Here is a 27434-nt window from a genome sequence, read left to right as displayed (position 1 = left end):
AAAACTGTAGGAATTTCCAAAATCCTACAGAGATGTAAAATTATATTGCTCCCAACTGTGCACTTTAAACCTGGAAAACTAGAGATGACAATAAAAGAATTGGCAGAAAACCCAGATTAAAAAAAAGAAATAAGTAAAACACTGTGGTTACAGATGGCAAACGATCCTACAAAGTAGATAGTACCTATGAAGAGAAGGTACCAATTGCTCCCTAAACCTTATTATAATCTAGAATTTTTATAGAAATTTTAAGAAGTGGCCAGGCGCGGTGACTCATGCCTGTAATCCCAGCACTTTGGGAGGCCGAGGTGGATGGATCACGAGGTCAGGAGATCGAGACCATCCTGGCAAACACGGTGAAACCCCGTCTCTACTAAAAAACAAAAACTTAGCCAGGCGTGGTGGCAGGCGTCTGTAGTTCCAGCTACTCGGGAGGCTGACTCAGGAGAATGGCGTGAACCCAGGAGGCGGAGCTTGCGGTGAGCCGAGATTGCGCCACCACAATCCAGCCTGGGAGACAGAGCGAGACTCCATCTCAAAAAAAAAAAAAGAAATTTAGACATTTTAAGAAGTTCAAAGACTTCTGAGTGTTTTCTAAGTGTAAAAGGTAAAAGTGATATACAGATGGTTTAAAAAAATTCTAACACTACAAACAGATATGTATATTCGTCACCTTTTTGTAGAAATCAGCTGAAGTCATAAAATTAGTCAACCTTGTGGAACATCTGACCCATATCCTTATCAGCTAAGAGGATAGTTTTAAAAGAACATTCCACTTTAGTATGGATTAGAAAGGACAAAGGTAGATAACTCAGGGAGCTGGAAAGGAATGCTAACAGAAATGGAGTTCCAAACACCAACCTGCTTACGACACAATCTGTTCCAGTAAAGTCCTTAGTAAAGGACTAGCTCTTTACTAAAATCATCTTGTATCTCCCTTCTTGTTAGCCTACCTGTGGGCAAAAGAAGTTTCAGAATAACTAATAATCCTAAATGCCAAAAAAAAAAACAACCACAGCCTCTTACATCATCCTGCTTATGTTGTATACTAGCCTTAAACTCTGAGGTATTGAATAGCCTGTGATGAAAGCGGTGTAAAATACAATGATAGTTGTTTTTTTATTTGAGGCAGAGTTTCGCTCTTTCACCCAGGCTGGAGTGAAGTGAGGCAATCTCGGCTCACTGCAACCTTTGCCCCCCAGGTTCAAGTGATTGTCCTGCTTCAGCCTCCTGAGTAGCTGGGATTATAGGCACCTGCCACCACACCCGGCTAATTTTTGTATTTTTAGTAGAGACAGGGTTTCTCCATGTTGGCTAGGCTGGTCTCAAACTCCTGACCTCAGCTGATACACCTGCCTTGGCCTCCCAAAGTGCTAGGACTACAGGCATCTGCCACAGCGCCCGGCCTACACTGGTAGTTTAATTATGTAATTCACATTGTTGGAACAGCTCCAGAGAAATGAAGGTGGGAATGGGGAAAAGGCCAGAGGCTATAAAAACAAAGTTCTATAAAAGGTTAAAGGGCTGGTACGGGTGTGTTAGACGAAAGACAAGATGACATAAAACAGAGAGGAGGCAAGGCTGACCTCTTTTTTGGATGTATAAATGAAGAAAAAGGCAAGATCTGCTTAGCTTGCATGTTTAAGGGAAAATCTATAAAGAAGCCCATTTCAAAGGGGCACAAGAAAAAGGTTGGAGATGATGGAAAAGTTCTGTATATTGATTGTGGTGGCAGTTACATGACTATGAGCACCTGCCAAAACTCATAAAAATGTGTACTAAGCTGGGGGGGGTTGAGGGGGAGAATCCCAAAGCTATTAACAGCTAAAACTCTGATTAACCTTATGAGGTTTGCTTATCACAATGAAAAACAAAAACAAGCATCTTTTAACTAATTGGGTTGATGTTTTATAATATTGAAAAATCGAAACCAACTGTTTGAGTTTTATAATGAAGCATGGTTTTACAATTTTGTTCCAATCTTCTCCCTCAAATGGAAATTGAAGTTTCTGATATCTCCCCAGTGCAACCCACCAAGAGAAGAGGGAGGATCTCAGTCTGGAATAGGGGCTGCAGTGGCAGGCAAAGAGGCTCAGCATCTGGCTATCAGGGGCTTTCTTCTGGCTCCAGACACGGAGCAGCAGACCCATCTACCATATGCTCCACCACCAGAGAACAGCTACATGCTATTAAGTTTATTATTTTTAGACACCTACTACTCTCAAAGCTTTTTTCTCTTTGATCATCCCTCTATCCTCAGGGAAATCTTGCCTCAAGGTTACCCCAGGAGTCTAGCCTAATGCCAGAAAGTCTTTGCTGAGCCTCAAGCCAGGAAGATCCTTCCACGGCACCCTATGGACTGTTCATTGCTTGTTCTGTAGTTAGCTGTTTCTGGACCCATTTCCTCCACAAACATGGGGCCAAAATTCTGAAAAGAGATTATTTTTGTAGCACCAGCATCCAACTAGTGCCTTACAGAGAGAAGGTACCCGAGAAATGTGTCTTGAATGAGATTCTAGAACAGTACTTCTTATAATCTTTACAGGTCATGAACCCCCCTTTGAAAATCTAATCAAAGTCAGGTAATCTACTCTAAAAATGTACATTTACACATAGTTTCACATATAATTTTAAGAAATCTATGAAGGGACTGCAATTCCTACAAAGTCCTCCCAAATTGAGATGTCTGGTTAAACATTCTAGTCTCATCTTAGCTATACAATGCAACAAGTGAAGTGTAAGCTGTTTAAGTCTGATCTAGAACAAAAAAATGAATTAGTAGGAGATCCCCCAAGTAAGAGATGTCAGGGAAGAAAAGAAGTAGACATGGGCCACCCATCCCATTTTATACAAAGATTCCCCCAGTATCTGTATTAAATAAAGATAATGGGGCCTGGCATCGTGGCTCATGCCTGTACTCTCAGCACTTTGAGGGGACCAGGAGTTTGAAACCAGCCTGGATAACACAGCAAGACCCAGTTTTCTACAAAAAAAAAAAAAAGATTTTTATAGTTAGCTGGCCATGGTAACACATGCCTGTGGTTCCAGCTACTCAGGAGGCTGCGGCAGGAGCGTTGCTTGAGCCCAGGAGTTTGAGACCACAGTGATACAATCATGCCACTGCTGCACTACAGCTTGGGCAACAGAGGTAGACACTGTCTCCAAAAATGTATATATGTGTTTTCATTCCATTGTAAGACATATGATACACTTAGGGAGTAGAATACCAAACTTATCTTTATTAGTTATCACTAGCCCTGTGACACATAAGTTGAGGTCTCAGAAGACTATCTGTGGGGTGGAAATTGGAATTGGAGGGAATGGCAATGTTCAAATAGTAGTATTACCACCTAAAGTCACACTCTGATTTTCCTAATAAATTCAATTCTGTGGAACCGAACTGTCCTCTACTCTGGACACAAAGGCAGTAGTTAGAGACCCTGGTCCAACAATAACACCTTGAGTCTATCAAATCAAATATGTAACTGCCATTAAAGTTCCATGTATTTACTATTGCTATTTCTAAAGTGAAATTATAGACATGTAACCAGAATGGAATGAATAATTATGGGCTTGTTGTCAGTTCCTTTATCAGGTCCCCATTTCTGAAAGTCCTGTACACAAAGGAATGTGAAGGAAGGTAATCCCGAGGGAAAGTCAAAAACTGTTTAATTCATCATGAAATCAAAAGCTGAAGCTTTGGCAATATTTGCTAAATTAGTATTAGTATGTTTGCTTAGTATCAGTATTTCTATATATTACTGTTTTAAAACTTTATGTCAAAGAAACGATGAGACTCTTTTGATATTCAGCCATATCCTCAAAGCCATTTCTTTAAATGCCGCTAATTCTTTTCTGTGGAATACTTTTTAGAATCTCATTTGTGTGTGTATCTCTACATACACACAAAACAAGTCTCTAATGGCTTTACTACTGGCTAGCTGCAGCTGGGAAATCTTCACATGCTCAAAGCATATCATCCTATATGGCATACTATGTCAGATGCTTGGCCAGATTGCCTCTAGATTTTTTTTTTTTAATGTGCAAACTTTAAATGCACAGTGTACTATGGTTCACCTTCAGAAAAAAAAAATGCTATGTATCTACACACATAAACTGTAAGTTGCTCAGACTTCCTTATAAACAAACAATAGCTTTTAATGTTTTTGTATTGATAGACTAAGAAAACCTCTCAGCAATTTTATGGAACAAAACAAAAAATCCATTGGAGCTAAATACACATTGATGCATGCTATTCTCTTCATGCCAATTCTCTACCCTATGACCCCATGTGACTCCTCACCATTTGCAAATATACCTTCACTCTTTTGATCCTATTTAATATTGAAAAGTCGTGGAGTTTTTGTTTTGTTTTGTTTGGACACATGATCTCGCTTTGTTACCCAGGCTGGAGTACAATGGCGAGATCATAGCTTACTGTAGCCTCAAACTCCTGGGCTCAAGTGATCTTCCTACCTCAGCCTTCCAAGTAGCTGGGACTACAGGCACATGCCACCAGGCACAGCTAACTAAAAAAAAAAAATTTGCAGAGGCGAGATCTATGTTGCCTGTGCTGGCAAAAAAGCCTTGTTTAGAGAATATTTTGTATAGAAATGAAAATACATCATCACCAGGGGTCAGTGCCAGCCATGTGACTAACAGATTTTAAATTAGCGTTCAAGAGAACCTGTCAGCTCCAATACCTTCTTGAACAGGCCCCATACTTTCTCATAATTCTGATCTATTTCCCATTCCTCTCCATGCCCAACATGTAAGCTTGGCAAGGACCAAGACACTCTCATAACCTCTCTGGAAAACAATGAAATGGTCAAATGAAGCTACACATGCTGGCTTGTCCTTCTTTGCCCTAATTTAAAACATTAACCTTAATATATATATACATACATATATTTGTATAATCTTGATTATTATATTTAGTTAACATTTACAAAGAAGGAGCAGAGCACTATCCATAACTATAAACTGGGTTCGTGTTAGCCATAATTCAATAAAACATGAACTCAAAAGACTTCTCACAAAACATCTATGTATTCACCGAGAGCTAAAACAAAGCATTCAACACAAAAGGTAAGAATGAGTAAAACCTCACAATATCAAATTTCAATGCCTATCTATAAAGTATGTCCTTCAATCTAGTATTTATGAAAAACTATTTTTATCTAAAAAGTGGTTAAGCCAGGAGGATCACTTGAGGCCAGGAGTTTAAGACCAGCCTAGGCAACATAGTGAGACCCCGTCACTCCAAAAAAAAAAAAAATTGGCCGGGCCTGGTGGCACATGCCTGTAGTCCTGGCTACTCAGGAGGCTGAGGCAGGAGGATCCCTTGAGCCCAGGAGTTCGAGGCTGTAGTGAGCTGTGGTTGTGCCACTGCACTCCAGCCTGAGTGACAGAACAAGACCTCATCTCTAAAAGAAAATAAAAAATAAAGATAAAAATTCTAAAAGTGATCATCTGAAATGACAAAGGCGTATGAGGTCAGTTTTCTGAGAGCCAAAGAAATAAAGAAAGCTACTAAAGATGTTCCGAAAATACATACGCTAAAATGGGGTCAGTAAACGGGCCAGATAATAAGTATTTCAGGTTTTACAAGTCACACTGTCTCCACTCCAACTATTCAACTCTGCCATTGTTGCAAAACAGCAGTTATAGACAATAGGTAAATGAATGTGTGTGTGTGTTCCAATAAAACTTTACTTACAAACCAGGTGGCTGACTCTGCTAATTGTCAACCCATACACAAAAACATAAATTCATTGGTATGACAATGTTTATGTCATACCTTTGATACAAGGCTGACATGAGAAATGTTACTCTAAATGGCTGTTCTTCCACAGTAATTTCTTTTCACTTAGGAATATAAAATATTATTTGCATTTTTTTAAAAAAGACCTATGTTCACTTTTTAAAATTAGGTTTTGAAAGGAAAATTGACCTCTATATAATCTCTAAGGCCTGAGAAAGGAAACCTATGGGAAAGAGAAGAGTGGGAAGAAGAGGCTGGAAGGAGGCATCCAACAGAACCAAGGTGAACAAACATTAACCCATGATTTGTATTCTCAGAGCAATCTGCAAAAGCTAGTAATAAACAGAAAAAGACCGCATAAAATCATATTACATCTAGAATTTGTTTTATATTTCTATTATTTTGTCCTATATCAATTCGGTATTACTATCAGTAACTATGGCTCACTACATGGGCATAGCCTCCTGAAAGAATTTACCAGAACTTTCTTGGGAATGGGGTAGGGTAGTACTGAATTGAAAAAATCCCAAGGTGATTCTGATTCCTCTTCTCCTTCCTTCTCCACCCTCTGAACCCCACTTCAAGGATCCCTACTATATATCATGATCTCTCAAAGTACAAAAGATAGATTTCTCCACTGAAAAAAAGTAATTCTTGAACCTTAAAATATACTGAACATAATAAATCTGTGTACCTTCCTTCAAGTAGGCTCTATCTCCAAAAAGTTAAGTTTGTATAGTAGAAAACAAAAAATTCCCAGGTCTGCAAGCAAGAATTAAGACCAAAACCACTGTCAGGAACAGTGGTTCATGTCTGTAATCCCAGCATTTTGGGAGGCCAAGGCAGGCAAATTGCTTGAGCCCAGAAGTTTGAGAACAGCCTGGGCAACATGGCAAAACCCCATCTCTTCAAAAAAAAAAAAAATACAAAAATTAGCCAGACATGTTGGTAAACACCTGTGGTCCCAGCTACCTAGGAGGCTGAGGTGGGAGAACACGAGCCCAGGGAAATAGAGGCTGCAATGAGCCTTAATCATGCCATTGTACTCCAGCTTGGGTGACAGAGTGAGACTGTCTAAAAAAAAAGAAACTATACTTCTATACCCATGTCTAGGTCTATCATAAACTATATAAGGGAGGTTACTTAAATTAGGATAATTTCTAAACAAAAGGTATAAGTGTTTCAAGTGGGGGGGGAAATAAATAGTGCCTAAATTTATTATAAGTTTAGGCTGTTCCCAAACATTTTTAAAAATCTGACTGAATTTATACCTACTTATTTTCTTAAACAACATACCTATCCAGAAGAATTCTCTTCTAACTCTTTCTTGAAAGAAAATACTATTAAATCTACTCCTTAAAAGTAGAAAAATAAATCACTCCATTCACAAGGGCCAAGGAAATCAAAGACCAAAACAGCAGACCCTAAAAATGCATATTGTAATTATTAAGCATTAGAGCCAAGAGGAATTTTAGTTTTAACATCAAAAATAAGAGACTCCTCAGAGTGAACATTACATGAGATTTTTATTTTTTGGCTTCTTTTTTTTATACTAAGAATGTTATGCATAATTTTTAAAAGTTTAAGAACTGAAAGACATTTTCCACATGTGCAAATAAACATACTTCTAACTAGGCACTATATATTTAATTTTCTCATTAGGAAAAAATAAGAGGGATTCCATTAGCTTAAGCTATGATAGATAGTATATAAATTAATGAGTGAAGCTGTATTCCAATAATACTTTACAAACACAGGTGGCTTTCAAGCAATAGTTTGCCATACCCCTGCTGTATAAACAGCCCAATTTTTAAACCAATATTAGATTATGTAAGATTATACACATATAAAAAATTACCTATCTACATATAATTATTCCACTGTATCAAGTCTTTTCTACCTGCAGTGAAATGTGCCGAAAGAAGCAGGGTTCCAAAGCGCTGAAAGGACAGGGAAGAAAGCCAATGTGTTAACCAAATCCTTAAACAATCACTTCATTTAGATCATCCATTCAACAAGTATTTGCTCAAGACACATGAACCCCTGGCTTCGGGATCTAATATGAAAGACAACACAGTTACAAACACGACTAATTAGGCTGACTAAGCGCCACATGATGGTAGAAATAACCACTAACATTTGCAAAATGCTTCAAAGTTTAACATATTTCCACAGAAATTAAAAAAGCTTCAAAATAACCCTGTGAAGTACATAAAGTACTTGGTATTATTCTCATTTTACACAAAACTCATAAGCAGAAGAGCTAGGATTTGAACCTCCAATACTACTACTCCATACCTCCACAGTGCAGCTTTCTCCTAGAGGCTGACAGACGTACAAGCATTTGAATAGAACCTCCAAGAATGGGCAGTATTTTGATAGAAGAGACCCTGGCATTCCAAGAAAAAGCATATACAGAAGTCCAGAAGCAAGGGAATACAATGTGCATAAAGGTAATGCTAGGCTGGTTCACATAAGGCAGATGGGAAATAAGGCTATAAAGATGGGTTGAAAGCCAGAAGAGAGCTTTAAGGTCTGGCAAAGAATCCATGACCCTATGGGCAATGAGAAATCAAATGTTTTGGAAGAGAGAAGGAAGAAACAAAGTAAATGAAGCTCTTACGGTATATTCAGTACTTTGCAAAACAGTCGTTTCATATCCAGGGATATTGGGCACTGCCACAGGGAGATTAGACTGTTAGAGGACCTCAGCAAGACTCTGAGAGGTCTAAAAGAAGAGAAAGGAGCTGAAGGCTGTCTCCATAGTTTCAGGATGAGGGCTCAGAGAATTCAAAGAAAGTCCTGTCTTGTCTCACATGATGATTGTTACAGGTCCCCCACACTTAAACCAATGTCCAAAATTACCCTAGATTTTCCTACATTTAATCTAAAACTCACCGAATCTTCAGGGGGTCTCTGGATTTTTCCCCAATCCACAGAAGGCCCCTTTTCTTGCAAAAATCTATGAAATAGCTTCCGAAATCCATCCAGGTCTTTTTTAGTGTGCTGTGAAAATAGAAGTCATTGTTACAACCAGCAGAATGCTAAATATTTAATAAAAACATAAAGACAGATACAAGTTACACATTTAAAATATCTTTGAATGAAATTCTTATACCATTAGGACATGGAGGGAGCAGAGATTTTTTCACATCCTAAAAGCTAATAGAGGCTGGGCATGGTTGGTGCACACCTGTAATCCCAGCACTTTGGGAGGCTCAGACCGGCTGATCACTTGAGCTCAGGAGTTTGAGACCAGCCTGGGCAATATTGCAAAACCTGGTGTCTACAAAAAAAAAAATACAAAAATCAGCCAGATGTGGTGGTGTGTGCCTGTAGTCACACCTACTCGGGGGCTGAGATGGGAGAATCACTTGAGCCCAGAAGTTGAGGCTGCAGTGAGCGGACATTGCACCACTGCACTCCAGCCTGGGTGACAGAGTGAGACCCTGTTTCAAAAACAAAAACAAAAACAAACAAACACCATTTGTTTAATGGGAATTCCAACTGGCTCTGTATTTTTTTTTTTTTTTTTGAGACACATTCTTGCTCTGTTGTCCAGACTAGAGTGTAGTGGTGCAATCTTGGCTCACTGTAACCTTCGCCTCCCAGGCTTAAACCACCCTCCTACCTCAGCCTCCCCAGTAGCTGGGACCACAGGCACACACCATCATGCCTGGCTACTTTTTGTATTTTTTGGTAGAGACAGGGTTTCACCATGTTGTCCAGGCCAGTCTCAAACTCCTGAGCTCAAGCAATCCTCCTGCCTTGGTCTCCCAAAGTGCTGGGATTACAGGTAAGAACCACTGCGCCTGGCCACTACACTTACTTACCAATATCTTTCTCTACTTCTAAATGAAAATTAATCTTCACTAAAAGAACAAAGAGAAATAAAACACAGCTAGCTTCAAAACATTAAGTATGAATTGAAATATAAAAATGAAAATTCTAACACACTGATTTGTAAGTAAAAAAGTGAATGCCTCCCAGTTCTGGGAAACTTCTATTACAATTGTCAAAGTAGCATGGTTCTATCAGAATTGACTCTTTGGAAACGGCATGCAGGACATATGAAGCTAACCTCCTCTCTCAATTCCAACTGAACACAGGTATGCATTCCTCCACCCAATGACATCAAAACACAGAACAAAGTATAATTTGGTTCTGATTATCTTAATGACTTTGAAAACTTCCTAAGCTTAAATGAAAAAAAGATGATGGATTTACAAAGGGCAAATGTTAAAAGCCCTTAATTGTCAAGCAATTCTATTTTTTTTGTTGTTGTTTTTGATGTTATCATACATCTTGTGCTAATCTGAGGTTGGATGATGATGATCATCACTGGCAGTAACTCAGTATGAAGACAGATGAAGCGGGGGGGGGAAAAAAAAACCACTGTGGAGACCTCCTTACCTCAAACTCATGTGATGATGCTGTGGTGAGTATTTTTTCTAGTTCCTTCTTCACAGATAATTCTAGCTCTTGCCGAATGACTTCTTGGAACTGAGAAGCGCCATCTTGAGACATTGCTTTGCTAAGATCTTAAAACAAAAATATAAAACCATCAACTGAAAACTCCAGGAAGCCACTCAAACAGCTGGTAAGCTATAACTGATCTATTTCTGGTATTCAGCAAATGAAAAGGGCTCAGTCTCATGGTCCCCTTATCCTGTGGCAGTAATTCAGTGGTGTCAACTAGTTAGGACTTGTTTCACTCCAGTTTCATATTCTCCACTAAACAAGAACCCCTTGAAAGGTATTGGCAATTCCAAGGTGCCTCTACTTTCCTGTATCAACGTTTTCATTTTAAAAGGAAAAGGGCATAGGGCTGCCTGCCATCTTCTGGTTCCCAATTTCAGCCAAGACTTTGCACTGCTTACGTGTGTCAGACTAGACTTTTAATGCTTTTGGCACAGCTGGGCACTTCTGTGACAGATGGATCTCACTAAAGGTGACAGAAATGCCTCTTAAATAAATACAAACAACAAAAATAGAAAACTACAGAAAAAGGCTGGGCAACGGCGGCTCAGGCCTGTAATCCCAACACTGCGGGAGGCCGAGGCGGGTAGACCCTGGAGCCCAGGAGTTTGAGACCAGGCTGGGCAACATGGCAAAACCTCATCTCTACAAAAAATACAAAAATTAGCCAGGTGTGGTGGCACTTGTCTGTATTCCCAGCTACTTGGAAGGCTGAAGCAGGAGGATACCTTGAGCCGAGGAGGCAGAGGTTGCAGTGAGGCAAGATCGCGCCACAGCACTCCAGCCTGGGTGACAGAGCCAGATCCTGTCTCAAAAAGAAAAGGAAAAAACAAAAAACAAAAACAAAAACAAAACACAAAAAGAAACACCCCAGACCCAAACGCCTTGGGAGAAAAATACCAACACAGGCGGCTGTTTTACACTTTATCTAGAAAGTAATCATCTTATTTACTTCTCATAAGATAGGGACAACTGGATTATTGTCCACCCCTCCCCTTCTATCCTCAGTACTTGATTCAATCTTATTTTTAAAATGTATTTGTAAAGTTTATATTTAAATATTTTGTTTGATAACTAGTTATTTTTACAAATGTTTGTTAATTTAGCAGAATCACATTTCATTAAGGCTAAAAACTCTTTCCTCTTATATACTCCACCTACTATAAATTCTTTCACTTATTATTTGAATAGGAGAAGACATTTATACAGATAAAATTAAAGCCAACGTATTTTAAAGATAATTTTGAGAACAGAAAATAGTATACTATGTAACTCTTGGGGTAATTTATTTAATATAAATAGCCTCTACCTCCTGCAAATAACTAAAAGTGTTAACAAATGAGGTATTTAACATAGCTCTTCAAAAATCTTTTCATATATATGTTCCATCACATCTAAATCCAAGAGAAAAAAACCCAAGGAAATTTGCTGAAATTGAACTCTAAAATACCCAATTTCCAACCATGGTCTTTTTACAGTTATAAACCGTAACACAACTAAGTTAATATTCTCCAGTAATACTATCAAAGTGGACAGGGATTGGGTGGTCTGCACCTGTAATCCCAGCACTTTGGGAGGCTGAGGGGGGAAGATGGCTTGAGGCCAGGAGTTCAAGACCAACCTGGGCAATACAGCAAGACCCAGTCTCAATGAAAAATACAAAAATCAGCAGAGCGTAGTGGCACACACCTGTAGTCCTAGCAACTAGGGAGACTGAGGTGGCAGGATCATTTGAGCCCAGGAATTCCAGGCTGCAGTGAACTACGATCACGCCACTGTACTCTATCTAGCCTGGGAACCAAAGAGACCCTCTGTGAGCCAAGAAGCACCATACACCATGTGTGTTCCATAAACCACCTAAAGGTAAATTGTGGCTAGTAAGTAGCAATCTGATTATAATCTGTAAAACCCATGACAATGGATGAGCACATTTGCCTAAACTATGAGAGGTAATTAAAAGTTACTGCAGAACAGTTCAAACTAGAGTTAACATTACATCATCCATATATGTTCATCCCTTGACAGATTTAGCTGTAATTTAAAATTTGTCCCTGGTTAAGTATCCTACCCCAACACCTCATGTGTACCTGGGATGCCTCTTTCCCTAATCTTTAAGCCAATTCTCATTCAATGTTTGGGAAATAATTTGAAATAAAAATCTACTAAATATAGAGGAAGAAAAACCTCTATATTAAAGAACATATGAATTGATTCTTTATTTTTTATTTTATTTTTTTTGAGATAAGGTCTTGCTCTGTCACCCAGGTCGGAGTGCAGTGGCATGATCAAGGCTCACTGCAACCTCCACCTCCTAGGCTCAAGCCCACCTCAGCCTCCCAAGGAGCTGGGACTACAGTCATGGCTAACTTTTGGTTTTGTTTTGGTTTGGTTTTTTGCAGAGACAGGGTTTCCCCCATGTTGTCCAGGCTGGTCTCGAACTCCTAGGCTCAAACAACCTGCCCACCTCAGCTTCCCAAAGTGCTGGGATTACAGGCATGAGCTACCATGCCTGGTTTGATAGTCTGATTCTGATCAATTAAAATACATCAAGAAGTAACTATATAATAATTTTTTAAAATAAGTTATTTTGTTAGACTCAAACATATCTATAGACTTGTTACTTTGTTGCTGAAGTTAGATCCTGAAACCCAGCATTCACAGGCACATTCCTAAAAAATCATGACAGAAACATTTAAGTTACACACTGGAAAAATGCCAAAATGAGATAACACTAAATGTAACTACAAAGTTTAGAAGTAACTAAAGTAGCTGTTTGAGATTTGTCTAAATGAGAACCATTTGAAAACAAAAACAAAACATTTTAGAAGCTCCCTCTGCAGAGCAGTAACTTATTAATTTACATGATTTAAGGCCAAAACACACAGAACCCAAGTCACTATCCTATCAAGCCAAGCTAAGAAAGGCTGGCTGAAAGACTCACATTTAATATTGCTGTGCCCTCTGTCAACACAGGTCTAAGTTTCAGAGGCAGATTTGAAAAAAATCCCAGACACAGGTTCAAACTTGAGAAATGTCTCTAACCTTTGTTTCTTCCTTTTGTTTGATACAGCACCAATGCACAGGAAGAATAATTTGTTTTCTTCCACCCTCTTTACACATACAATCGGCTTAAACAAAAGAACATTACAACAAGCCTGTCACCTCTTCTACCCCTCTAAAAGCTCTGTTTTTAGTGATTAAAGAATCAGGAAGGGCTTGTAACAAATAAAAAATATTCAAGAATAAAGAACAAGGAAGAGTGCTCAGACAAGAAGAGTAGCTATCTTAAGCGTCTGGGCACAGACCAGAGGCACAGAGCAGGGAACTATTTCCCTTAGTGGTGACTTCCTCATCCATCCTGAATTTTTTAAGAAAGGTCTGAAATTTCTGGTAGGAAAAGTACTACAAATGTTAGAAGCTTTCTTGGATTTAACATTCTCAGGTTACACTTCTGACAAGGACAGTTGAGTTTTTAAAGGAAGGTCAACTAAAATCCTCTGAATAATGCAAGATTTCTAACCTCATAAAGTGTTTTGTCCCTATTTCCTAGCAATATAAAATTGATTTCCCCACGACTTCAGACATAGAGTGGATTGGGAGTCAAACATTTCACTACCTTAGTCATAAACATTTTTATAGATGGGAGGGAGCATTTAACCTACTCTGATCATTTTACAGATGAGGAAACAGGTTGAACATAGTTAAATGACTTATTCAAGGTCACAAAGCAGGCCAACATTGGAGCCCAGAAGCAAAGCCATGTTTTTTTAGCTGCATTCTACCACAGTGAGACAGAAATACCTTGCTAATGTTTTCTTCCTGGTCTGGCTCTCTTTAACCTTGATGCAAAGGCCCTAAATACCACACTCTCCTCCAAAAACATTTATATCAGAACCTCTTCTTATGTTCAATCAACAGACAAGATAATTTCCCACCACATAAAACTGGACTTACTAGACACTTTAAGTCAATTTCGGATAGAACAGGCTATAACTTTTTTTCACAAGTTCCTCCTTTCCCCCAATTTCCTAATTCTTCCTGTTCACAAGAACTAAAATTTCAACATCATGGGCTTTTTTATCCAGCTGGAGCCAAAAAAGAGAGAGGGATACATTCAATCTGACAAGTGAATGTTTTTGTTTCTTAATTCATGGATCTCATTTCATATATTTCAGCAAGTAAGAGGTATACAAAATACCCTTCCCTGACACCCCGACACTGGCGCAAACAAAATACGTACACAAGCTAGTTTCACAATGCACAGGCCATGGAAAAACCACAGGGAAGGCACTAAGAGCACCAAAGAAGTTGAAGAGCCATCCCCAGGCCACCTCCGTCTGATCAGTCCCAATCTTCCTGGAAAACCCACAATGAGAGATACTCAAAGTCAGAAAATTGGAGAGCCCGCTTAATCTTAAATCAGGAAATGATGTGTGATCCAAATAACCATAAAACTCCAAGAATTTAATGGCAACTGGAAATAATCAAGATAAAGCTATCTTGATTATTTCAAGATATAATCAAAAAATAATCAAGATAAAGCTGTCTCTCATCCTAAACTTTTTTCCTGAGCTCCAGGATCACAGTCTTTACTGCCTTAAAGACTTCTGACACCTGGATACCCAGCTAGGTACCTCAAACTCAACATGTCTAAAACATGACTGATCATCCAAACTAAATTACTCTTTTTGCCCTCTCTGTTCCCCATGGCATTAACATTTTCATAGAAACTAAGGTTTAAACCTCATAGTCACAGTTGGCTCTCCCCACCTTTCCCCTCACATTGCACAATCCAATATCAAAACTTCTTAAATGATTGCCATAATTCCATTCACTGTTTTCCATTTCCATGACTGCTACCTTAACTCCCCTAGCATTTTTACTCTCCTAGTCATGACAACTGCTTTCTAACTAGTCTGCCCATCACTCTAATCTAATGGTGCCAAGGAGAATGGATTGATCTCCTTAAGCTGCAACCCCCATCATATCACTTCTCTTCCTTGTTTGATGAAATTCTCATTGCCTACAGAAATAAATACAAATTCCTTATCCAGGCATGTCTCAAAAGTCAAGCTGAAGTATCTTTTTGAGTAGACAAAGCTAATGAAAGTGTGAAAGCAGACTGCCTAAAGGCTGCAATTTCCTATTCCATTTGGGACATCTAGAATAGTGCTTCTAAAACTTTAATGTACACACAAATCACTTGGAGGCTGGTTAAAACACAGATTCCTGGGTAAGCTCCCAGAGAGATTCTGACTCAGTAGGTTTGGGGTGGGGAGGATATGCATATCTAATAACCAAACATTGCCAGTATGGCTTTGAGTAGCTCTGGTAGATTACACTCCATTTATCTTAACATATTTGTAACAGCCATATTCTTCATCCTTCTTGCTACTCCAATGCTATTCTGTCACCAACCCCCTGCCCCAATGCCCTGTGTTTCAGAGATGGCACCAGGCCCAGATTGGTCCAAAGCCTTCCTAGTGATTGGTTTAAGCATAAAATGTAATATGATTCTGGCCAGTGAGCCATAAGGGTATAATCTGTCAAAGAACTTTGGAGAAAGGTGTTCCTCACTCAAAAAAGACATATATCAGAAAAGACTATTTTTTCTGCTCACATAATGAGTATGTATCCACCCATCACCCCACATTTCTTCTGCCATGATTAGTGCCCTTGAAGGAAGCTGACTCAAGAATGAGGCAGATATGTCAAAGACAGCACAGCAGAAGGAAGGTCTGATAAGCTTTTGTACTGAATTAACCAACCCTGCATATCCTACTTCAGGATTTATGAGATAAAAAGACCCTCATTTTTGAAAGCCAAGTGAATTGGTATTTTTCTGCTCCATGAAGTTAAAAGCATCCTAACTATAAGATTGTTCTAAAACATGCACTTCAAATACCACTCAATACTTTTAGAAAAGGGGAGGCAGAAATGAGAAAAAAAAAAAATAGAAAAATAAGAATGGCCCAGTATGAGTTCCAGAATAATGAGAATCATCCCAATCTCTGGGAAACCGCCCTGATCTCTCAGTACCCAAAGACTCAAACTGTTTTACTTGATTAGCTTCTGTCATTTTGATGGTGGTATTCCTAGTGCCCTAAGCAGTGGCTTCTGAACATTCAAAGAGGCCTGCTGTTCTATCACAACTGATTTGGGAGTTTTAATCATTCCTATCTCTGTATTATGTCAAACACTCCTCAAAACCCCAATTCTTTAGTTAAATGTCTATCTGCAATCCTAGAACATATTCTCTTGAGGGGGAAAAAACTATATTATGTCATGCAACTTTGTTTTCCCAAAACCTACCTTAGCACCTTGCACAGTATAGGTGCCTAATAATGGTATGTAATGAAACTGTAGATCACGACTTAAATACTCATATCATAGTAGTTTGAATAGCTCCTATTCACTTGTCAGAGTTCAGTTTAAATATTACCTGAGATTATCCTCCTAGAAATCTTTCTAAACTAAGTTACCTATTACATGCTCATATGCTAGATCCTTGTACCTCTCCTTTATAACATCATACTTTTAAAAATTTATTCAATGTTTATCTTATCCAATAGACTGTAAATTCTGCAAAAGTGTATGTTTGTAATGTTCACAGCTGTATTCCCACTGCCAAACACAGAGCCTGAGATATAGTAGATACTCATGTAACATTTATTGAGTAAGAGCCTATTATGATCCAGCTATGCTCTGGGTATACAGAAGGCAAAGTCTAGTCTAGTGTAGGTAGTGCTTAATAAGACTATAGTGAAAGTGTACAAGAGCCATGATGTCTGGTCACAGAAAGGCAGAGTTAAGATAAGTACAGACTGTCATAAGTACTTGAAGCCCCAGTCCCTAAGGTTTCTCAAGCAGAGGCTGATTTATTAGTCAAGCATCAGGCATATGGTCAAAGAAGTTTCACACAAGTAGGTAGTCTAGATAAATGACTACTAAATTTCTTTTCAATTTTATTAACCAATATAAATGCCAATGTAATGTTTTTAGTAACTTTAGAGATTAAACAAAATTGGGCAATTTATGTTTATATTTAGTTTAACCTAGGGAAAAAATATAGAAAAAATATTCCAAGTCATTCAATGATATATTAAGAAAATTCAATTAAATTGTATCTTACATGATTTTATGTGATCTTTTCATACTAAAATTATTAGACTGTCAACTATAATATGACTACACTGAGATATTTTTAGATGACTCAGCTTTACATTCATATGAATGCTTAATAAATGCTTTTTGATAACAAAAATAAAAGGATATCAGGCTTTCAAGAACTGTGGCAGCAACAAATATGCAGAGCAGGTTGCTAAATAAGATTTTTGGTAATCATGCAATGATTTACTTAAAAAAAAACTGCTACAATTTATATATAAACCACACTTCTCATTAACAATTAAAATTAATCCTACTCTTATACAATAGAGTAGCTCTTAAAATCTCAAAGGAAAAAGAAAACACTACTTATGGAAAACAGAACATTCAGAGGAGATTTGTTAAATAATACCACTTTGTTTTACGTTTAATGGATGACTACAAAGTCATTACAAAAGGCCCCACACTCCTTTGTTGAGAAGAAAAGAGGTATGACATAAAACCACAATGAAAAGCCAAAAAATGATCCGGTAGTCCTGCCCTGTAACTTGATATGAGTGCATTTAGAGAAACTTTTATGCTTAGAAGGGTTTTAAGGTCAGTGAGTCCAATTCCTTATTTTGGAGATAAAGAAACAGGGGCCCAGAGATGCTGACTTGCCTAAGGACACAATGCCAAGCTGGAACTCAAACCTTGTTGCCTGGTCCCCTGTTTCTCCGTCTTCTGGAGCAAGGTCTCTCCTTTCTCAGTTACAGTGCATTTACATGGTTTACCACATCCAGGTGTTTGCCATCAAATCTGAATGAAAACCGGCAGCTCAACTATGTCTGCTATGTGAGGTTAAAACTACAATTAGAATACTACTTTCTTACTGCATCTCATGCTCTTCAACTTCCTTATACACTGTGTTGTCTAAGCAATGAAAAAAATCGAAGAATGCTTTTATGCGTTCCATAAATATTTTATTACCAAGGCTAAGCATTTTGCCATTGGCACAAATAAACGCAAAACAGTGAATATAACTATGTTGTTCTGTTTTCCTGCGCTCTTTGGAAGTTTTAAAATTCTAGGCAGGCATATAACACAAATGAAATATCACATCAGCCTCTGCCAGAGCAGCAACTACAAGAAAATACAAACTCCAATCACATTGTCATTGTGGCCAAGGAGCAAGAAGAGCTACTGTCAAAAAAAGGATCCCCTAAAATAGTATTTTTACAATATGTTGACTAGCAAGTAAAAAGGAGACTAAGCATAATACAATTAATTTCTGGTCCCACGAAGACAATGAATGGCTTTTTTTTTTTTAGGACACAAGCGAAATCACAAAGAAAGAGGGAATTCTCTTGATTTACACAGAAAAAAACTAACGGAAATATCTAAAAATGTTTAGAGAAATGAAACATTTTATTGTTTATGTACATTAACTGAGACAACATAGCCAATTTCTCCATGGTTCTCAAAAACAATCCTTAATTGTCAAAATGGATTGGGGGCACAATCGATTTCATTTGTTAATGACTGAGAAAAATAAACAACGGTACTGTTGGCAGAGGCAAAATTTGAGTCTTAGACAATTACTGTGCAACAAATTAAAGGAGATGCCTGCATCACTAATCAAGAAAACTGGGAAACAGCCTTCAAACAGAGTGTTATCTCTTTTCTCACACATAAGTCACCCAATCAAAAAACACAGTTTAATTTTCTTTGATAGCTTCATAAAGCCAACTTTTGAAGAATGTGTTATTAATAGAAGGATATATGCCGGTAGTGGAATTTTAAATATCTAAGAAGTGGCTGGGCGCAGTGGCTCACACCTGTAATTCCAGCACTTTGGGAGGCCAAGGCAGGCAGATCACAAGGTCAGGAGTTCAAGACCAGCCTGGCCAACATGGTAAAACCGTCTCTACTAAAAACACAAAAATTAGCTGGGCATGGTGGTGTGCACCTATTAATTCCAGCTACTCGGGAGGCTGAGGCAGGAGAATCACTTGAACTTGGGAGGCGGAGGTTGTGGTGAGCCGAGATCACACCACTGCATTCCAACCTGGGCAACAGAGCGAGACTCCGTCTCAATAAATAAATAAATAAATAAGAAGTATGGTTTCAATTAATATTGTGCATGGGACAATCCATTTAATTACCAAGACCAAGATGGCCACAATTTCAAACACTATTATTCCAAATTCAAAATATGATATTTAGAAAAGAAATTGTAGGCTATGTCAAAAAGGCAACAGTCTTTAGAAAAACTCTGTCTTCTAAAGAGATTCTATCCAACCAAAAAAGTAGTAACTGAATCATATTTTCTCATCCATTAACTCCCAAGCCAGAGAACTTGCCCTACTAATTTATTCATATTGTTGGAATTTTCTCCAACAGTATAAATGCTGGACATCAGGATGAATGGTATTACAGAAAGTTAACATACTCTTCTTCATTTTCACAGATAATCCAGGTTGACCTTCAAATATCTGTTTAACTTTTCAGTAATTAATATGGCTAACTTTCTGAGAACTCATAATGCCTACACTTCTGCAAAAAACTTGGTGGGAACTAGGAAACTACAGTATATTTTCTTTTATTTGAAACACTTTCATTATTAAGCCAACTGATGTTCCTTACGCAATCTAAGTATCCCATTACTTTAATTAAACTTGCTACAATTCATTTATGAAGGGAAAAATAATACATACGGACAAAGGAAACAGTCTCTGTGAAGCAATATTACAAGAAAATACCTATGGACTAAAGTAACACCTTAGAGTAATTTCCTTTTAAGGTCATTTTTCAATTTATTCAGAATATTAAAATGGTACTCCCCAAAAGTATACCAGTTAATATTTCCAGTTTCTCGAATGTCCCTCATCAATTTTTTTTCCTCAATAGACTTTCACAAATGAAAATCATCCATCTTATTAGAAGAAAGGCTGAGTTAGCAAGAACAGGGACAATTTAACCACAGAGATTACAAGGTCCATGTTGGAAGACAGTCAACACTTTTCATCAGCTCAATTCTTCGTTTTTAATTTCTTTAGGATTTTCTTTTTTTTACATTTATAACTGTGACCGAATTTAACTAAACCCTTCTTTTCAAACAACATAATAAATCTTAAATCAGATCTTTAAAAAATGAGGGGTATGCCCTGGTCATTATTTTCATGCCTCTTGTCCTTACTCAAATCCATGCCACTATCCCTGTGCTAAAAGTGTCCTCATCATCTAAATAATCAGCAACAGGCTAAATTTGGTTTAAGGATTTGGGAGGAACCAGGCCTCAGAATGCTTCTCATCTCTGTATTCCTCGGAGACACCCCCCCCAGCCCCCCCACCCAGTTATAATTAGCTCAGTAATCTTCCCTGGCTAGCTGCCATCTACCAAATAGGAGTCACTGAAAAAGTTAGGAAAAGAATTTTAACAAATGGGAAAGCTGATAGGCCTCAAGCATTTTTTAAGTGACAGAGGTACTTAAATGGCTTTCCCTGAAATATAAGTACGTACCTTAATTTAAGAACATTAGGGGCATTTTTACATAATTTAGATAGATAATGGCATATTTAAAACCATTTTTTTAAAAAAAACAGTGCCAGCCGGGCGCGATGGCTCAGGCCTGTAATCCCAGCACTTTGGGAGGCCGAGACGGGCAGATCACGAGGTCAGGAGATCGAGACCATCCTGGCAAACACGGTGAAACCCCGTCTCTACTAACAAATACAAAAAAAAAAAAAACTAGCCGGGCGAGGTGGCGGGCGCCTGTAGTCCCAGCTACTCGGGAGGCTGAGGCAGGAGAATGGCATAAACCCGGGAGGCGGAGCTTGCAGTGAGCTGAGATCGGGCCACTGCACTCCAGCCTGGGCGACAGAGCCAGACTCCATCTCAAAAAAAAAAAAGAAAAATAAAAAATAAAAAATAAAAAAAATAAAAAAAACAGTGCCTCTAATATTAGAGCATAAGCATCCATTATGGCTTTAGCTGGCTAGACAACATTAGTCTCTTCACTATTAATTAAGTTTCAAAACATTTAGAGTGATTACCCCAAAACTCTCAGAACTTTTTAAAAGCAAAATTCCAAATGGCACCCACTGACAAACCTGACAAAAACCCACAGCTGCTGATGACCCCCGCCCCTGGTACCTTCAACTATGACAGGGAGCCCCCTTTCTCACTCAGCTAGGGAACAGATTCATTTAAAATAACTGGGGCCCTGGAACAATCCCTGGGGTAAGGAAAACCAGAAGCAGAAGAAATGTCACAAGCCAGCAGAAGGTGACTCAACAGCAGAATAGCTAGGAATTCTGTTGCAGATCCAGTAAAGAAAGGTCTTCCTAAGAGAAGGAATCTTAAGTGCCTGAGGGACAGAGACTTGGGAATGTGGCCAAAGAAACCTGAACCTTTTTTTGGCTAAGAAATATATACTAAGAACTCTCCTGCCTATCTAAATATTTTTATTAACTGAACATTTCCACCTAATAGTCTATGGTCAATGTGCTTGAGGATGGAGATACGCGGCTTTCCTGTAAAGGACAATGCCTAGATTTGGAGAAAGAGATACAAGCCAAGTAAAGCAACCATTCCATTACATTCAAAACAGGTGTACACAACACTTAGGTGTAATGCCCACTCAACTTCAGTGCCTACCATAAGGGATATGCCAGAAATCCTAATATAGTATATTATACATATAGTAAGAGCTCAAAAAAAAAATGTGTTCACTGTATTCAAAAGAAAACTGTTACCAACTTGTATTCAAGTTAAGCGGTTATAAAAACTAAAACCAAATTCACATTGTCCAAACTTTACCTTGCCCCACCCCTGCACATTTGTTTTTTTAACATAGTAACACCTCGGCCTGAACATGAAACCTGGAATAGGAAAATAAAGAACTGTCATACCTGCCTTTTTTTAGTTCTATAGATGACATGTTATATTTCACGTGGCAATGCTATCTGAAAGGCCACCACTATTTCAGGAAAGAAAAGTAAAGTTGACTGGCCACCTAATATGTGCCCAGCACATCCACAGAGTTCATCTCATTTCAGCTTCTCAATAACCCTGAGGCATAAGCATTACTGCCCAATTTTTATCTAAGAAGAAACTGAGGTTTGAAAGTTATGTGTCTAAGATCACCTGCTAGTAACAGTATTCAAATCTAAGTCTGTACCCTTCCATCTTTCTCAACATCTATGTAATCTAAGAAGTGTTATAAAAACTACAACCAAAAATGTAAGATAACCTACTAAACAGTACATGGAAAGTGCTAAGTGGGCTTCTCATTTGTCAACCATGACAAATTCATTTAGAGTATCCACCACTTAAAAAACACTGTATTTCTCCCAAGGATATAATATTATCTTTGCCCAATGGGAACTGACAGTCTAGCTGGAGAAACAGGCCATTTCCACAGTTGTTAATGTTAGAAGCAACAAAAGATGTCAGGAAGGACAAGGGTTTTAGACACATTCACATAAGAATTTCAGTGCTGGGCGCTAGCAGCTCATACCTGTAATCCCAGCACTTTGGGAGGCTGAGACTGGAAGATCACTTAAGGCCAGAAGTTTGAGACCAGTCTGAGAAACACAGGGAAAGCCCGTCTCTTTAAAAAAGGAGAAAAGTAGCCAGGCATGGTGGTGTGCACCTGTAGTCCCAGCAACTCAGGGGGCTGAGGTGGGGGAGATCAAGGCTGCAGTGAGCTGTGATCATACCACTGCACTCCAGCCTGGGCAACAAAGTGAGACCCTGCCTCAAAAAAAAAAAAAAAAAAAAAAAAAAAAAAAAAAAAAATTCAGTGATTTATACAAGCTGCGAACTTTGGACAAGATACTCAATTTTCCTCACCTGTAAGGGCAGGCTAAAAATCTACATCTCAGGACTCTTAATAAAGCTTAATGAGAAAATTCATGAAAAAAATAGTTAGAAACCTAACATTTGTTAACTCCCCTGTGAAGGAGCATGAACTACTAAGTGTCAGTGACTGGAAATATCAATATTTTCTGCAGCAAAGATCAAAGAATTTGATTTGCTTAAAAAAAAAAAAATCAAAACCAAAATTTCCAACCCTTATACTTGAAAGCTCTTTTGTGGAGACAGCTGTGTCATTTGTCAATGAGGTTTCTCATTTATAACAGCAGCAGAGTTAAACATGTAGAGGGCTCACACTGTACAAAATTTAAACAACGATAAACAGGAGCACATTCATGTCAAAAGATTTTGAGGAGGTGTCATATTTTTGTGCAAAACTGCCCATCTTAAAAGGAAAACTACCATTTAAAGTAAAAATGTATGGCAACCATAGGCTATGGCACATGTCTAAATCCCATCTATTCAGGAGGCTAAGGCAGGAGGACAGCTTGAGCCCAGGGGCTTGAAGCTGTAGTGCACTATGATTGCTTCTGTGAATACCCACTGTACTCCAGCGTGGACAACACAGTAAGACCTTGACAAAAAAAAAAAAAAAAAGAAAAGAAAAGAAAGAAAAAGAAAAAATAAAAAAAGGAAAGAAAAAAAAGTGGCTGGCAACTAAATGCAATCTGGTATCTAGGATTGAATCATGGCAACAGTAATCTGAACAAAGTCTTTAGTTAACAGTAATGTACCTATGTTAATTTCTAAGTTTTGACAAATGTGCAACTTTTCTATAAATCCAGAAGTATTCCAAAATATAAAAAGTTTTTTTAAAAAAGTGGATGACAAAGTAATGACAAACATACACAGCATTCTTACCACTTGATTTTGAATCTCCTGAGGACAGTTGGCCTTACAAAGCAAAGACTGTGAAATCAATCAATGCTTGCCAATTCTGCAACCTATTCTAAAGCATAACTCTACATGGAACATCTTGGGTTTAATAATATTTCTAACTTTTAAAGAGACGTAACTTGTCCACTTTTACCTAGCATATTCTTGCAAAATACCGCCTTTATGGTAACTGAATATTGTTATTACAAAACCAGTACGTTTCTAACAGTTCTGCCTTTCTCTTCTTGAATAAGACATTTACTCAATCAGAACATAAGCATCTCTTACCACATATAAGGTATAACATGAATTTGGAAGTCTAATAAAAAGTGACATTTCTGAGCTTAGTGCTAAAGACAAGCATAGTGTTCGATCTGTTTCGATAATAACACAGGCAGTCGAATTCTCTTTAATCTACCACACAAAATTTAAAGAAGACTCAATAAAGTGATATAGAACTCAGAAAGGCATTTTTATTCCCAGGGTCAAATGATGGCCATTACTGACACAACTTTTTTTTTTTCCCAAAAGTATACCTACATTTATCAGGAAGCACAGTAAGTGTTTGTGAACTTTACTAGCTGTGTGTTCATCAAGATGGCTGAAGCTTTCACACACTGGAGCCTACAAGTAAAGAGTTTACTTGCATACCAGAAGGCAAATCTCATGCTACAAACTGGTGTCAAAGGTTTATGGCAGCACCAATTTCAATGAGTGCACCGTACACACATGCATTCATACACACAATGTCATTGATAATCTCAGTTGTGGCATTCCCTAACCCTTTTCTAATACACATGTGGAATTTAGAGGACAGTTTTCAAATTTGAAAGAAACCTTAATCATCTTTTCATAGTTCAAAAAAGGAAAAAAATAAACACAGCAATGCAGCAAAGTCATTTCTCCAGCTGAAATGACCTCCAGCTTCTTCGGGCTACTCCCGGTTTCGCAATAAGTGAATCTGAGACGCAAACCACGTACACACAAACGGAGTAGAAGCGAACACTAAAGCTTCCCCAACAGTCCCAGCAAAACCCACCTGGCCTTTCCCAATCCTCCCGCTTCCCCAGCCCTTCCCGTCTGCGTGCACGCACAGGTACCTTGACACAGACCAGGAAAAGAGAACAAGATTAATCAGCAGCCAAAATCCTGTTTTATCACTTACAGCCACTATCCAGAAGAGCGACAGTACTACTAACCTGATTTCAGGGAGGCAAAACTAAACCCAGCAGGGTACAGGAGCATAAATTATACGTGTCTGGAACGTCAACCCAGCAGCTCAAGGCAGCTCAGATGACAATTCAACGAAAAGGGTTTCGCAAATGTTATCTCAAATGAACATTTCCACTTCCAAACCACCCACCAACCTCTCCACTGTCAGTACCGAAATTCGGCTGAAGCAACTCGGGATATAAGCAGCAGCATTTCTTACCTTGTACAAATCTCGACATTTTAGGGGTTTAGTAAAATACTCCGGTTTTTTTTTTTTTTTTCTAGAGGAGTCACGCTATAGGGCAGGTCTCTCCTCCTCTCCCGCTTTAACAACCGACGTATTCTTTCTCCTCCTATATTTAACTACTTAAGGGAGTATTTATTAAAAGCCATTAAAACTGGCTCAAAAAAAAAAAAAAAAAAGGAAGAAAAAGAAAAAGAGAAAGAAAAAGAAAAGAAAGAAATTCCTTCTCCAATTCCAAAAGATGGAAACTTGGTGCGACTGAGTGGACTTGGGAACTCCTAAGCTCCTGACACAAATGAGGGCCAGCTGGAGACTCCCGGAAAAGGTAAAACCACACGAACTTAAATTTCATCAATGAAAGAGGCGGACCTACAGCGGCTATTTCACCGCCCCCAAGTCCCCACGCCCTTCGGGGCTGGACTGCAGGAGGCACTGGCAGGCCGCGCCCCTAGCTGCCCCCTCCCCGCGCCGCCGTCCAGCCCCAAGCCGCTTCCCCCGAAAACCCCGGTTAACAGCGGCTCCCGCCCAAGCAGGGGTCGGGGAGGCGGGCGAGGCCGGCAAGCGGGGGCAGTGCAACCATTTTCACCAGCCATAAATATCCTGGGACTAGGAGGCGCTACCAATTCCACGCTCTGGCGGGCCGACCCGTCGGGGCCTCAGCTTCCTGCCTTCCCGCCTCGAGCAGTGAAACCTGGCCGCAGCTTTTCCTCTGGAGGGGCCGAAGGCTACGCTGCCCCTCCCCCGAGCGGACACTTAAGGGGTAACCGGCTAGGGATAGACCCGTGCACCGGCGCGGGAGTCCCAAGGAAGGGCCCTGACCCTTCCCACATATTCTCGCCCCGCCTGCACTGCGCTCCTCAGAATCCCAAATTCCGCCTCTGAGACTACACAGCGGGCCAGCGAGAGGGGGGAAACACACCCATCCAGGGGGTCGCCGGAAGCCCAACCCCGCCCCTCCTCAAGCCGCCAGCGAGACCCACCTTCCTCTTCCTTTAGCAGCTGGGAAATTGGGGGCGTTTATGGCGCCCCGGGAAGAAGGCTCGCAGGCTGAGAGAAAGTCACCTCTGAGGCGCCCTTCTCTCTCTCCCTCTTCCCTCACACATGCACACCTTGAGCCCCTCGCTAACGGTTGCAGCCCAGCTGCTAAGCCCCCCTTGTCCACCCGTCAGCCGGCTCCCAACACCCAAAGCCCCCACTTTCGCCTAAACACCTCCCCTCCCCCTCCATTAGGAGCAGCCCCTTCAATGCGGAAATGTCCCTGCCGCACAGACCGACAGGCGCAGCCACCAGTCAGGAGCCGAGGCGGACGCAGGCTCTGGCCAATGAGATGTGCGGAGGTGGCAAGGGGCGGGGCGTTGCGGCAATTGGGAGCTCGTCGGAGTTGGGCAATGAGCAGTACCCTGGGATCCCGCGCTTGGGAGCGGCCCCTACGGCGGCGTTGCGGCCAGGGAAGCCTCGCCAGTATATCTCAGTAAGGGAGAGCACCTGAGCACGACTGGTTATTTTTCCAATCGGTAAAAATGTTCCCGCTGACTAGGGACTGAAGAAAGCTCTGCGCATAGAGCCGGAGCTCCCCACCGCAGCTGTCCCGAGGGAGCCCAGACGATTCTCAGGGGACGCTTGCTCCCCTCATCACATCTGGTTGGGGGCAGGTGAGGATGCGTTAGGGAGTAGGCAGTGGCCTGTGTGGGGCCAGCTAACAAAAGGAGGGTTTAGGCATTGAAAGTGACAAGTGAAGGCTCCCTCACCGGAACCACCACCATCCCCATTGCCCCAGTTCCTAATCCTGTAGAGATTTCTGCTGTAATAGGCATTTACTTTTCTATTCAACATGAAACTGGCTTAAGTTACTCGTCAAGAGATGCTTTTCTTTTGGTAGATTCTTGAAGTCC

General features: G+C 39.7%; 1 protein-coding gene and 1 pseudogene across 4 annotated transcripts in view; one reads left to right on the top strand and one right to left on the bottom strand.

Moving 5' to 3' along the window:
• Positions 1-26819, bottom strand: part of UGP2 (UDP-glucose pyrophosphorylase 2) — a 53714-nt gene extending 26895 nt beyond the window's left edge. Inside the window, exons 1-4 of one of the 4 annotated variants that reach the window (XM_025355091.1) lie at positions 26523-26809; positions 25126-25186; positions 10178-10305; positions 8663-8770 (exon numbers count right to left, since the gene is read on the bottom strand). In XM_025355091.1, coding sequence (XP_025210876.1) covers positions 8663-8770; positions 10178-10291 — 222 coding nt within the window. In that variant the 5' untranslated portion in view covers positions 10292-10305; positions 25126-25186; positions 26523-26809. Of the gene's footprint in view, positions 1-8662; positions 8771-10177; positions 10306-25125; positions 25187-25285; positions 25399-25518; positions 25665-26522 lie in introns of those variants that run through there. The other 3 variants (XM_025355089.1, XM_025355090.1, XM_025355088.1) reach the window with 3 other exon arrangements.
• The window catches only part of LOC112604502, a 93114-nt pseudogene continuing 92474 nt past the window's right edge, over positions 26795-27434 (top strand).

This window comes from Theropithecus gelada, chromosome 13 (genome assembly GCF_003255815.1).
Source record: "Theropithecus gelada isolate Dixy chromosome 13, Tgel_1.0, whole genome shotgun sequence".
NCBI classification, from domain to species: domain Eukaryota; kingdom Metazoa; phylum Chordata; class Mammalia; order Primates; family Cercopithecidae; genus Theropithecus; species Theropithecus gelada.
This window is presented reverse-complemented; position numbering and strand designations above follow the sequence as displayed.